This window comes from Amborella trichopoda, chromosome 13, assembly GCF_054954075.1.
Source record: "Amborella trichopoda isolate Santa Cruz 75 chromosome 13, AtrichopodaSantaCruz75HAP2 v2.0, whole genome shotgun sequence".
Taxonomy (NCBI): domain Eukaryota; kingdom Viridiplantae; phylum Streptophyta; class Magnoliopsida; order Amborellales; family Amborellaceae; genus Amborella; species Amborella trichopoda.
The window spans coordinates 48,718,090-48,733,002 of record NC_142348.1 but is presented as its reverse complement, the minus strand read 5'-3'; the positions used below and the strand labels follow the sequence as shown (position 1 = coordinate 48,733,002).

Below are 14,913 nucleotides of genomic sequence, written 5' to 3'. Positions count from 1 at the left end.
GGACTCAAATTCTTTTTTTTTTTCTTATTCATACATCTTGATGTCTAGATGAACAATTAGAGGTTTTTTTTCAACATTAAAACAACCTTTTTCAATAAATTTTTAAGGTGCATCTTTAATTCTACATATTAAGGTTGCAACCTTATATGAACTTTTTCCTATTTTTAAAGCTTAAAATCCTAAAATTTTCTCACAACCTTAATTTCAAGTCGAGATGATCAGATGTAAATGTTTTTCAGTACTTCAATTGTGATTTTCAAAGAGTCATGAGGTGAGGCTTTATTTAAGCGGAATGAAATAAAAAGGTGCCTTTACGTAAGGCCGCGGCACTATTATATTGTACGTAAGGCCGCGGCACTATTATATTGTAAAGCTTCTCCTTAACTATCGGAATCTAAAAATCTATCCATCCTATGAAATTTGAATCATCAAATAGTAGGAATGGACGGTTCAAATAATATATTGTAAGTCATGCACGTTCTTCCATGAGCATACTTGGGGGAATTTTTTTATTTGGATTTTGTGATCCACCATAAAAATCATTAAATGATTATTTTCAAATAAAAAAAAGATTTGAAGTTTTTCAATACTTAGATCCTGCCCTCTAAAAAATTGATATTTATTATTGGGATATTATTTTCTTCAGTACATGAGATATTCATATTCGTATTTTTATTTGTTTTGGAGGTTAGTCACCGTGCAAGAGGTTACATCCTTAAAATTAAGGGTCCTAAAAATATTTCTTGTTTGAGATTTACACGAGGGAGTAAGTAAACAGCGTATGCCCGGGTAATTAATGTTTTCGCTATGTTACAATATACAACATTTTAATGTTCGAGCTTTTATTATATTTTTCATGTTGACTAATGTTGAGGTTGAGATGATCACATTGAAAGGGGTCATATACTCAAATTGCTATTTCCATGAATTTAAGCTCGGCTTTGAGGGAATGGGTCGTGGTGATACTACCACTTTTAATTCCCACCAATGTATTCGAAAACCACTAACTATTTTTAAAAATAAAAAAGTTTATATAAAGTGTCGTCGTTATAGCATAGGCTAAGGCGCACTTAAAAAATCGACTAGAGAAGGTTGTTTTATGCTGAAAAACCTTAAAATCGATCATCTCGACCTCGAGGTTTAAAGACATGAAAAAAAATGGATTTTTAGTCTTAAAAATAGTTCATCTTCTAATACATTATCTGGATCATCCATTTTCAAGATTTTCAAATGTATATAGATATACTTGATTATCATCATTTCTAGAGTTTTAAATTTCATAATTGGGGGCCAACAATATATTATCATCGCAAGGGCTTTGCGGTACCGAAACTACATTTTCAGCATAATTTTGAGATACGCCTTACTTCAATAGTATAAGGTTGATACCTTATACCAACCTTATACCAACCTGGCCTTTCTAAAACTGATCTACCCTAATCTACCCAAAACAAACGCTCCGCTTTACAAAAGATGCAGCCATGTGCTATCTTTTGAGGGGAATGATGGAGACAACGACTTTAACTTTATATAAAGGGTGCGGTTTGGTTTGCGTAGAGCCAAGGCTCTAAAGAATCAAATTGGAGCCTATCTTCAAATAGTATTTAAAAAAGTAGTTTCAATGCTGGAAAACTTTGTGATAGTCTTAAAATATATTTTTATTTTTAATTATAAAATTTAAAGCTTCAAAAAAAGTGTAGATCAAGCAGATTTATCACAACTTGAAAATCTTGAAAATTGACAGTAAAAAAACACGCTACAAGATGCACGATTTCTATAACTTGAAATCTATTTTTTTTTCTCATGTACATGCATCTTGATGTCAAGATGATCAATTTAAAGATATTTGGACAACATAACAACCTCTTCTAGTGAAAATTGTGAGGCCCGGCTCTAATTTTATTGTTTAGATCCTTGGCTCTATGTAAACTTTTCTTTAGCACACTAAATTATTGATACATGAGAACCATGCATTTTCCAAAATCATGATATCTGATTAGGGGTGGAAATGGGACCATATCCGACCCAAGACCCATCAAGTATACCTGACATGGGTCCAGGTGTGGGTTCAATATTTGGACCCAGGAGGTTGGGTCCGGGTCCAATTGGACCCATCCCGTACTCGTAAACTGTTAGAGATAAAATACTTCATGCCCTATTTGTTTGGGTGTATTAAGGATCGCATATAATAAGAACTCATAATCATCTTTAGCTATTAAACAATAATTAAGACGGGGCTTGATATTTAATGACGGGTGATTGTGACCTTATTGCGAATAATTTGGGTATATGATGGTAAAGAAATGGCAAAAAAAAAAAAAAAAACTCATAATGTGGGTGGCAATAGACTTGACCAGACCATCCGACGAAAACGGGTATGGATCCAACTTTTGGACCCAATGGGTCGAGTTCGGGTCCAAAATATGGACCTGATTATATTCGGGTCTGGGTCCGTATCCAGCCGGACCCGACCCGTTGCGACCCCCATATCTGGTACTCAAAGTTGGCAACACAAATAACTTATTATTATAGTAGACAATAGACCAAGAAAAAACTATGCCAACCAAGTTACTAATCATGCAGGAGCCTACTATTCATTTACTCCCGTGGGTATAACACATGCTCGAATGCAGTAATGTTTTATAGATCTTAAATTTTGGGCGTGTAATATCTGCACCTCGTAAACTAATCTCAATAAAAAAAAATTATAAAATAAACCCTCAATGTACTAAAAATAAAAAGGCGTCAAGATATAATAGAGAAGACCTAGATCTAAGTGTTCGAAAGCTCAAAATTCAAATTGTTTTCTTTTGATAATAATCATTTAGCAGTTTTTACGTAGTTCCTAAAATTTGACTAAAATAATATTGTTAAATAGGTGTTCGGCATGAGGGAGTAGATGCATAATATGTTCCTGTGGGTGCATAATATACATACTCAAAAACTATTTATTTGTTTATTAATTCACTTGTGTTGCACCAAAAAGGGCAAAAGATTATCATACTTCGACAAATACCGAAAAGTATGTGGGGAAAGTATGTTATAATCTAACAGCCAACCAGAAAATCATAACAAGCTATGTCATCATCATCCATCAGTTCAACGAAGGGTGGTGATTTGAGGGACTACGTTTTTTCATTTCTCCATATGATTATGGAGCATTTTCCCTCAATCGTGGTCTAATAAAGGAAAACAGTTTGGTGTGGGGGTCAATTGACATGCCAATGTTTTTGAAGAAGTTAGGACTCAAAGCGTACCCCAAACAAAATTTTGCTTTAGATCTATAATTGAAGCTCCAAAAAGTGCATATTTTTTAGATCTAAAACCGAATGGTTCAGGGAAAAAAAAACTAAATAGAGACGTGTAGCTTTTGGATATGGGTTAGTCGTATGTGGGTGATTTGAGATTAGCCTTCACGTTTTAATTGGTAGATTTGTTTTATTAGGAAAAGATGTATCACTGGGGTGACGTGGTTATCCGAGGAAGTAAGAGTAGTTGTGTTTATCTTTAGTTTTTAAGAAATATATTTTGTTTTTTATTTTAAAATGAGTGTTATTTTTTTGTGTTAGGTTGAAATTAGGGAAAATAATGAGTAATGTACGTGAAAAGGATGAAATAAGGAGTTGTCATTATCTTTTATAGAAGAATACGGAAAGAGTCTAGAGATAGATTTATTTTGATTAGTTATTCTTTTTTGTTTTTAGTAGAGAGATATATTAGGGGTTTATCTTTTGAGAATCAGGTGAGGAGGTGATTTACGTGTATAAGAAAAGGCACTCACCATGTAATGAGGGTGATGGGAATTTGATGGAATAAAGAAAGTTTTATTTGGAGAGAGAGACCATTTGTAGTTGTTTATTTTCTTGAGTTTGGTCCGAGTCAAAATACTTTTTTTTTTTTTTATAGATGTTCAGAGTTATTATTAATCAAGAGTTAAAAGAGATTACAGAGTTTGAGACCATAGTCTCTGGTAAAGCAGAGCCACATTTTGCAAGACAATCTGCCATAACATTGGCCTCACGAAAGTCATGAATAAAATAATAGAAAAAAAGATGCCTTACAAAAGACATGAATAAAAGAATAGGAAAAAGACATGGACAGGTCTCAAATTTGTAGAATAATCGAGCGATACTCCCACGATGGTCTTTGGATCCTATTACACTACATTAAGCGAATCTCCTTCAACTATACAGTGAGAACCTACAAATTCGGATATATCCGTACCCGCACTCGAGGAAAAATTCGGATATATCCGTATATGGGATTCGATATATCTGGGACTTAATATATATCCGTATAAGGGTATTTTGGTAATTTATACCATCTATCTCAAATACGATATATATTGTTGCGATTGGGGGTTTATCTAGGGTTTAAGGAGATTGGGGGCTTATCTAGGGTTAAAGGAAAAAACGCATATCTCTATGTAATCAGAGAGACATGAGGAAAAAAGCTTTTTGTAACCCTATTCTCCATTGTCAGTAAATAAGTTCTCATCTCCCGTGGACGTAGCCACGTTGCCGAACCACGTATATCATTACGTTGTGGTTGATTGTCTATTTCTTTTGTGTTTGTTTCTTCTTTCTAGTTTTCATGGGTTGCTTTTCGTTTCTACAAAAGTGCCATCACTTCAGCGAAGTTAGCGTCTTCTCACCTAAAGGCCCTGCAAAGGAGAATACCACAACTCCAAAACCTGCAATACTCGGGTTCCCAAGCGAACTTCTATCAAAATTAAGTTTGAAAACCCCTTCCGCAGCGAACTTCCATCAAAATTAAGTTTGAAAACCCCTTCCGCAGGTGGCACCCAACAACCATTTTGAGCCGAAATACTTGTAATCGCACGTTTTGTTCATTTTTCTCATGATTCTCTTTTATTTCTATCTAAATCGCGGTTAATTTTTATTGGTGTTGTTTGCCAATAAATTTTATACTGCGTCACCCATCTTGGATATGGTTAGGATCGATCCTGAGTTAGGGCCTCTTCGGCTCGATCAAGGTCAGCCCTACACGTGCTAGGCCAGGATTGGCCGGCCCTTCATGTGCTAAGCCAGGGTTGTCCCGGCTTGTTGCCAACCCTAGCCACATTGGTTCCCAATTCACCGATTTGAATAGGTAAAAGTAAAAAAAGTGGCAATGGGTTGGTAATGGGCTTCTCTAACTTGAATCAACCACTTGCCGGTTCCAAGTCAAACCAAGCGATTCCAAGTAGGTGTGTAAGATTTTATTAAGGAAAGACTTCATAATGTTAAAGATTTATATTTTCTCTTATTAGTGTCACAAAAAATTTCTAAGATTTTATAGAGAATGGACACGGTTTCAATGTGGCCAGCCCCCATATTGTAGAAATGCGGGCTTGGCAATAAATATATTTTTCAAAAATAATTTGATCTTAATTTTTAGAGAATATATAATCTTTAACATGGAGATCATAAATATAAAATAAAATTAAAATTAAAAACTTGAAATAATAATTATATTAAAAAAACATTTGGACAATTAATTACGCTTGTTTTTAAATGGATCACCTATTTGCATTCATCTTTAAAATTGTAGAAATGGGGTCCAGTCTTGAAACAATACTCTATAGAGAATTGCACCATTGATTGAAAGAAATATGATGCAACTATTGTACCATGTGCCGTTCACATTTATTACATGCAACCTCCACGTGTATAAATGCGGGCCCATTATAAATTTATTTTTGAAATAGAATTTGATTCTAATTTTTAAAGAATATATACTCTTTAACATGGAAATCATGAATATAAAAAAAATAAATAAAATTTGACAGCTATAAATAATAATTATATTAATAAAACATTTAAACTGTTAGTTTCAATTATTTTTTGATGGACCACATATTTGCATCTTTCTTTTAAGATATATACTTTTAAGATATATGCTTTATACCTGGGGAACGCATGTACAAATGCGTTCCAGCCCGCATGAAACAAATATCCTAATTTATCTCCGCCCCACTACGTATTGTATGCTTAGTATATCGGATAAAAACCTGGTTCATTTACTATACTCCTGGAGGTGCATAGTGTGCATTTACTCATTCAAAGCATCTACTTTGAAGATTTCTTAATTTTAAATCTTCATAACTACATACGAATTACTAGATGATTATTTTAAAATAAAAATTTAAAATGGTCTTAAAAACTTAGATGGTCTTTGTTCAATCTTGAGACATTATTACTTTCTAATGCATAGAAAGTTCAATTTGGAAAATTTTCTTATTAATATTAGTTTATGGCATGTAAAGATTACAAACCGAAATTTGGGGTCTTCAAATAGGTTTGAGGGATCATATGGACAGTATACTCATATGGGAGAATATAAATATGGGTGAGCCTACCTTCAAATAGTGTCAAAAAATATGATTTCAATACTATAAATCTTTATGATAGCCTTAACATCATTATTTATAAAGTTTAAAGCTTTAAAAATAGTACAGAGATCCATGAAAACTTGAAAATCTTGAAAATTAACGGTCCAAAAATGTATTTCCAAATACAATATGTTTAACATTCGAAATCCATTTTTTTCTTATGTCCATGGATCTTAATGTCAAGATGATCAATTTGAGGATATTTGAGCATCAAAACAACCTCTTTTAATAAAAATTTGGAGGTAGGCTCTAATTTGATTGTTTAGAGCTTCGGCTCTATATAAAGTTTTCCCTATAAATATTTCGCAAAAGCTAAAACGGATACAGAATGATCAAGAGCAATGATAAAGAGCAATGATCCACTGCAACAGTTGTATCATAATATAATGAAATGAGACTTCTAGAAAATCATGTTTGTGGTATTTGTATGATCCCAAATTTTGCACACACACTTTCTTCATTTCAATAATCAGTCACAAAAAAAAAAAAAAAAAAGAGTTCAATTTGAACCTTAGATATGGTCAAAATGACTCTCATCCAAAAATGAATCTACACCATTTATTTTGTGAATTTCAATATCTTAGCCCTTATAAACTCAAAATTATTTTTGTCTTTTTGAACATTGTTCATCTAATGATAATAAAGCCATCCAAAAAATTTGGAAATGAAAAAATCCTTCTAAGAGCTAGATCTAAGTATCTCACAAAAATAAACGGTCTATGTTAATTGGGCTAAAAAAATAATTTCTAGATTACGTTTTCAATTTTTCCTTTTTTAATGTGATTGTTCATTATAATGAAAAGAGTGTATATTTCAAAATGTAGACCAAACAAATGACCATAAAATAGTATTTTAAGGTTGGTACATCATATTACTATACAACAATCGCATGAAATCATTGCCCAATGATAAATTGTTTCATAAGGGCTAGACCGCATTTCTACATTATATGGTCTAGTGGTATAAAGCATCCATCTTAGAGATGAATGCGAATTGGTGGTCCATCTAAAAACCGTGTTTTTGACCAACTGTGAAACAGAGCCATCAGGGCATGAATGAAATTGTTATAGAGTTGAGGGATATTTATTAAGATTCATCAAAACTACGTCGTAACGCCGAATATCTTATCGCCCGTCTTTCAAATCTCTGGCCCTTGGTTCGCTTCAGGACTTTGGGCCCCGCCTGAATACACGAATCCTCTTCTTTCATTGAAATTACAGTAATTGCTAAATAGAGATGGAAACTCGTTTTAACGCAATAGAATTAAAAAATCGATGAGATATAAAGTTTAGAAATAATATATTTATATTACAAGATTTATGATTGTTAGAGTTTGAAATCTATTTTTTTCATAATCTTTACCGAAAATCATTATGTTGTTGAGGTTGTTGAGCTAGGAAAATGAAAATAGTGCTTATATGGCAGCAATTTCAATATAAGAAAGGCCGTTTATTTGAAATATATAGACGGTCCATCCAATTCCAAATATGAAAGTGTAACGTACACCAAGACCCACCATTGGAGTTTTAATCTCATGATATTTGATGGATTTTAAAAATCAACCATCTTTAGACCAATTTTAATCAAAGAACGATGTTTAATCCTCTATCATAGTAACAATTAGTGGACAATTTTAGTAGAGATTGCCTACAAAGAGATAATTTATTTTTGTAGATGGAGGTTATCATCATTATTGTCTCTTAAATTTCAAAATGGGTGGTTGTAAGAGTATAATTGAATAGACATAAAGTTCCAAAAGAAAAAAATTATTGGACTTTGTGACTCAACTCAAGCCATCAAATTTAACATCCAATAAATGAGAATGATTGTGACCTCCATGTATAAAAGATAAATGATTTTTTTATAGACAATTCTCTCCTACTAATTTTTAATAGGTGGATTGAGGGCAGTGGTGGTGGAAGGAGATTCACGTAATATTATCTCATGGAAAAGAGGGTACAAAGCCTATGAAATTTCCTATCTGTTATTGATGAAATTAAACATATACATAATCACGTTTATACATAGAGAAATGTAGGAGAGACTTGACCGAAGGGGGTCTTAGGCCGACCTCACAACCATAATGTTTTAGATTTTCATAAAAATTCATGTATAATTATGTATTAAAAAGTATATAAAAAGATCATTCACTTTTAATATAAAGAGGTCATAATCACTATGGTGAGCTAAATTAGTATTGGAAAGTATTATTATCGTCATCATCATCATTACCCCCTAGTCTTATCCTAACTATTTGAGATTGAATATTCAAAAGTATTATACACATATGAGATATTGTATATACAACGTCAAAATCTTCGATGGATAACAAGTCCTAGCTCCAAAATTAGGATCGACACTGAAAAATAAAAATAAAAATTAGAATTCTTATATAATGTTATGCATCAAATCAAAGAAATTCTAATATAATATTATCCTCAATCCTTTGAGCTTGAGATAGCCTTCGCTACGATAGGGCCGGCCCGTGAGCTCAGGCCGATAGCTTCTGGTCGCAGCCGTGAGTGTAGTGCTCAGGGCGAAGAGCTGAGCCTGATACTAAGCTCCATTCGATAGTAAGGCCGCCGGCCCGGCCCTGGAGCTCAACAAGGGCCATCGATCTAAAGCTGAGCTATTCGATACCTCAAGCTCACCTTCGGGCCTTTCGTTCCACTCCCTCCCAATTGTATATATTTCCATCCTTTGACATTTTTTATTGTTCAAAGTCCTTAGCTTTCTTCTATTAGGACGTTGATGTCATAGTCAGAAAAGAAGTAGACATTTATGCTGACCCAAAAATATATCTGTAATATCTGTCTTGTTGACAAATATCTGCAATATCTGTCATGAATTTATATAAATATTCCAAAGGTGCAGTTTGTATGGAGCCTAGGGTCTAAACAATCAAATTAGATCCTACCGTCAAATAGTGTAGCAAAATGGAATTTTAATATTGAAAATTTTTGTAATAGCTTTAAAATATATTTTTATATTTATTTATAAATTTTAAATCTTAAAAAATAATATATATCGTCATATCTATGAAACTTTGAAAATCTTTAAAGTTGATGGTTAAAAAATATGTTACAAAATATATTATTTTTAATATTTGAAATACATATTTTTCTTATTTTTATGCATCTTGGTACCGAGATGATCCATTTAAGGATACTTGAGAATTAAAACAACATCTTCTACTGAAAGTTTTGGGGTAGGATGTATTTTGATTGTTTAGAGCGTCGGTACCATATTAATTTTTCCCAAATTCTAATCTTACGTGACTCGATCCTTATCCGATCCCCTTTTCTAGGTCTTTTTAATTCTAAGCCTCTGCTTTTACATTCCCTGTCTCTCTCTAAATTAAGCATCATCTTACTTCTGCAATCTCTCTCTCTCTCTCGGAAAACCTTCTCTCTTATCCGATATCATTCATTTCTCTCTCTAAAAAAAGCCTCCACTCTCATCCGATATCATCCATTTCTGAGAAATCCATCAAGTTTTCTTTCCTGTAAAACCTTCCATCTCTCTTCAACTGTTTCCTGCGAATATGATCAGGTGCCTTACGCTCTCAAACCCACCTCTCTCTCCTCCGTTCTCTTCTCTCACAGAGAACTCTCGAAAGATGAGTGTAACAGTGTGCGTTTATCAGAGAAGCGAAATACCGAAGCTAGAGTCTTTCAGCCGAAGCCGAATCGATAGGGGGCTTAAAGAGCCTTCTTTTCTTCAAAAATCAGAGAATGCCATTGCAGGTTTTTTCTTCTTTCTTATAAATCTTAGTTTCTTGTAAATTTTTTATAATATGTAACCTGAGTTTCCTGTAAAATTTGCTAATAACTTGGTTTTATTATGTAATTGGGAGAAGATTTTTGTTGTCTCGCTATATACTTGTTATTTCTATTTTTGTCCCTTGTTCTTTTCTTTCGAGTTCGACTATCCATGAAATAGTTTATACAGAGCCGAGGCTCTAAACAATCAAATTAGAGCCACTTCAAAATTTTTTTGATGCCCCAATATCATCAACTTACTTATCTCGACTTCTATAGGTATGGACATGAAATAAAAAAAAAAAAGATTTCAAATTTTATCAATTTTCAAGTTTTCATAGATACAATCGATCTACACTATTTTTTAAGCTTTAAATTTTATAATTAAAAATAAAATATATTTGCAGGCTATCGCACCTTTCACTACCCTACAAAAAAATAAAAAATAGAAGAAAGTTTATATAGAGCCCATGTAACCAATAAAATTAGACCCCATCTCAGAAATTTCACTAGAAGTGGTTGTTTTTTATGCTCAAAATATCCTCAAATTGAAAGGGCAAACCGCACCTTAAAAAATATCAATAAAACCAAATTTGGTTAAATGACAAAGATATCCTCCTTGAGCCCGTATACTATACTCCCTCGGGAGCAAAGTTCTGGGAGGATTTTTTCAATGTGAAATTTTTGGAAATACCTAATAATTCCCAGGTGATTGTTTTCAAAAGAATAACTTAGAACTTTGAGTTTTCTAACGCTTAGATTTTATCCTCTAAAAATTGAACAGTCTCTATTCAATCTTTACCTATTAATTTTTTTCAAGTCCTCCAAAGGTGCAATTAGTAATTTTTTTTTATGGAGATTAATATGCGTCAAAGATTTTATGTCTCCAAAAATTGAGATCCTAAAATCAAAGACATGGTTTCTATGAGTTATTGTAGAAATGAGTCACCTCTTAAAAATTTACTTTTGAGATGGATTTTTTTGGGCTTAATTTTTAAGGATATGTAATCTCTAACATGAAGATTATGAATATAAAACATAAATAAATTTTAAAAATTAAAAATAATATTTCTATTAAAAAGACATTTGTTCAATTGTTTTTTTTTTTTATGGACCGCCGATTTGCATCCAATCTTAAAGATGGATGCTTTTTACCATGTAGAAATGCGATCCCGGCCGCATGGAACAATTTTCCTAAAATTAATCCTAGGTCGGGTTTTACTGAGGGAGAAATTTTTTTTTATGGAAGTTAGGAGGTTATATCCTGAGGTTTTACCAGGAGGAGTAAATGGAGAGTTTACTAGGAGTACAATGTCTTTTGGCTTGAGAATATACCGTCCTTTTGAGATGATCATTGCGCCTTTTAAATCTTACTTAGACGATTTTAAGCATGGATTGTTCTGGTTCTTTTTGAATTCTCTACATATCATCAAATCTGCTCCAGTTCTTGTGCTGCAAAATCACAAAGATGTAGTAGAAACACGCTCCCACGCAGTGGAGACCACCACAAATCTCCAGAACTCTGCTGTATATTGTTCACAAGAATGCATATATAGTGACTTAGGGTGTGTCTCAGATTCTAGATCCATGTCTAAGATGAATGTTTTTTTAAGAGGGATTTGAATATCATCTTATTTATACTTTTTCCTTTATTATCAAAAGGAAAAAGTTTATATAAGGCCGAGGCTCTAAACAATCAATTTAGGGCGCATCTCAAAATTAAGAAGTTATTTTGAAGCACAAAAATCCTCAAATTGATCATCTCGATCTACACTACTTTTGAAGTTTAAAATTTTATAATTAGAGATGAAAAAAAATTTTTAGGCCATAACAAAGATTTCCAGTATTGAAACAACATAATACTATTTGAAGGTGCGCCTTACTTGGATTGCTTAGTGCCTCGGCCTTATACAAACCACACCCTTATCAAAATGGGCCTCTTAAGTACTTCTTCAAATGCAGTCTCCTTCGAGAAATTCAACTTGAGAGATGGATTCCGGACTAAAATTTCATAGGTCGATAATCTTTACCACCATGAGCATGAATCTGAAAAAAAAATATTGAACCATAAAATTGACTGTTTTAGACTTTTTTTTTGGACAGTTCATCACTGTTTATTTTGATCCTTATCAAATCATCAAATCTGAACCATTTCTTAAGCTGCAAAATCATAAATCCGAAGCGAAAATAGATCCAGAATGATTTAATATGTGTTTCATATATTAAATCCTAAGAAGGATTTTTAGAAGGGGATGGCATGGGACCTTGGAGAAACTTTTCTGTTATCTAATAAAGGTGAAGAATTTCTTTTTCCTTCGATTGCTTTTGTGTCCTTCTGCTCATTTGTTATTCCATTCTGTCTCTTACTCTGTTTTTTAAGAGTTGGAAAATGATCAATCCAAATATATCAAGAAGCTCCAAATTGCAATGATATAAGATACCCTCATTTCAAATACCATGGAGTTATTTTGTTGGCAATCTACTTTAATTTTTTTTGTTGCAGATTACTGCTCAACGGTTGATGGAGACGAATCTTACGGCTGTTGGAGAGCTTACTTTGAACTTAAGGAGCTCGAGGTAACACTCTCCCTCCCCCCATTTTACTGTATGTATGTGTGTGTGAGAGAGAGATTATCATTTTACTCTGCGCTTTTGTAAGGCTTCCTCTACTCATTCATTGGTCTTTCTGTGCACACAGGCAGAGACCCCAAGAGAGCAAGTAGAGTCGTTGATTCGCCAAACTGATGGAGTAAAATCCTTGATAAGCTTGTTGCATGCGGTGGCGTCCATGATCAAGAAGACGAAAGAGAAAGTCTTAGAAAAGCCCCCACCCAGTGAGCAGCAGTTAACAGAGAGGCCATTTCCAGTTCCTGATGGCTTGCCCAAGACAAAAGAAGAGTTAGAAGAGGAAGAGAGGGCTCTCATGCCGGATTCTCCATTCACCAGACTTCTCAGAAGCAAGGGCAGGTCCCCCGCTTGGTACTCCCACCTCCCTGACCATGAAACCGATTGATTGACTCTCTCTTCCTCTCTCTCTCACTATGAATATCTGGGTTGTTTCTTTGGTGGTTTCTGATAACATATTCTCTGTTTCCTCCTTAGTTTTGTGATGATTTTTCACCAGGGACTTGGTCAGTCTTTGAGTTGTAGTCAGTCTTTACTTTGTAATGGTTTATTAAAATGTATTGGAATATCTTTCGACTGTATATCATCTTGTATTATTATAGTTTTCGTTTGAGAAGGTACAGATCTCTCAGATGTCTGTGTTGGGGATTGTTCTAATATATGCCAGCTGGTCTCTCTTGTTACTTTATAATGTTAAGGGTGTGTCAGACCAACCATGGCATTTTCACTTTAGGCAATTTTATAACTGTTATGAATGGAGAGTACTGTTACGAGTAAGTTTAGAGCAGTGGTCAAAAAATCGACTCGGCCAATGTACTCGGCACTTTGCCGGGCCGAGATACTCAGATTGAGTAACTTGCATGAGTAGAGTTCCAGTTGAAACAAACGAAATCAATATATAAATTAATGTATATATAATATATAGGTGCAGTTTGTATAGAGCTTAGGCTCTAAACAATCAAATTAGAGCCTACTTTCAACTAGTGGTTTCAATATTGAAAATTTTTGTGATAGCTTTAAAATATATATTTATAAAGTTTAAAGCTTCAAAAATAGTGTGGATCGATAGATTTATGAGAACTTGAAAGTCTTGAAAATTGACGGTCAAAAAATGCATTACAAAATATGCTATTTTCAAAATTGGAAATCCATTTTTTATCTTGTCCATACGTCTTGCTGTCAAAATGATCAATTTGAAGCTATTTGAACATAAAAAATAACTTCTTTTAGTGAAATTTTTGAGGTAAGTTCAAATTTGATTGTTTTGAGCCTCGGCGCTATATAAACTTTTCCCTATAAAATATCTTACTCGTTTATGCCACTAAGCATTGGATGTTGTGTTAGTCAGGTTCCCCCCTCTTAGGGGTGCTTTTGCGTGATACGTCTTAGATTCGAATCTGATGCTCTTTTTATTTTAAAAAAAGTAAAAAAGCATCATAACAATAGATACGTAATTAGCTTTCAACTTGTCTTAATAAAATATTTGGGGTGGGTTGGGTAGATCATGCACTCTTAAAGTATTCTTTGTATGAGGTTTTGGGTTCAAATTGTCTTCTCAATTTCTCTCTTTCTTTTTTTTTATGAGAGAAACAAAAAAAACACAAAAACAAAACAAAAAAGGCCAGGATTATAGAGGGTTTTTAACCCTCACCCTTATGAGCAACAAATATGTACAAATACTACTTGAGCATTTCTTACTAAAGTTAGCACATTATTATGAATGAACATTAGAAACGTTTGTCCAGCATTAATCTCCATTTTTTTTGAGAAATTATCGTAAATATATCTTAATTTAAGCTTAATTGAAAAAAAAACCCACTACTTTTGTTTTTTTTGTTTGCATATTTTTTTTTTTTTTACCAAAATGACTTTCACGGGGATTACCGTAATAGTTAGTGTATGTTATAAAGTACTATAATACTTAGAGAATTTTATACGGTATTTTGAGTACCGTAATACTGAGGGTATTTTATACGATACTTTAAGTATTGTAAACTTACATTAACCTTTATACGGCATTTTAAGTATTGTAAATACTAACACATGTTATAGGGCAATTAAAATGCGATAAACCTTTTTCTCATTATGTTTATCTCTTTCATCTCTAATTCTTTTTTATGTTTATTTATTCTT

General features: G+C 33.1%; 1 protein-coding gene across 1 annotated transcript; it reads left to right on the top strand.

Annotated features, from left to right (window-relative positions):
- Window positions 1–9,738: 9,738 nt before the first annotated feature.
- MEE14 (maternal effect embryo arrest 14) lies at window positions 9,739–13,471 on the top strand. Its single transcript, XM_006856171.4, has 3 exons — window positions 9,739–10,140; window positions 12,659–12,732; window positions 12,854–13,471. The coding sequence occupies exons 1-3, from the start codon at window positions 9,939–9,941 to the stop codon at window positions 13,166–13,168; spliced, it is 591 nt and encodes a 196-aa protein (XP_006856233.1). The 5' UTR covers window positions 9,739–9,938; the 3' UTR covers window positions 13,169–13,471.
- Window positions 13,472–14,913: the final 1,442 nt, after the last annotated feature.

Coding starts and splice junctions, on each gene's coding strand:
- MEE14 (XM_006856171.4), top strand. CDS start 9,939: ATGATCAGGTGCCTTACGCTCTCAAACCCACCTCTCTCTCCTCCGTTC. Junction 10,141..12,658: donor ATCAGAGAATGCCATTGCAG/GTTTTTTCTTCT, acceptor TTTTTGTTGCAG/ATTACTGCTCAACGGTTGAT. Junction 12,733..12,853: donor TTGAACTTAAGGAGCTCGAG/GTAACACTCTCC, acceptor CTGTGCACACAG/GCAGAGACCCCAAGAGAGCA.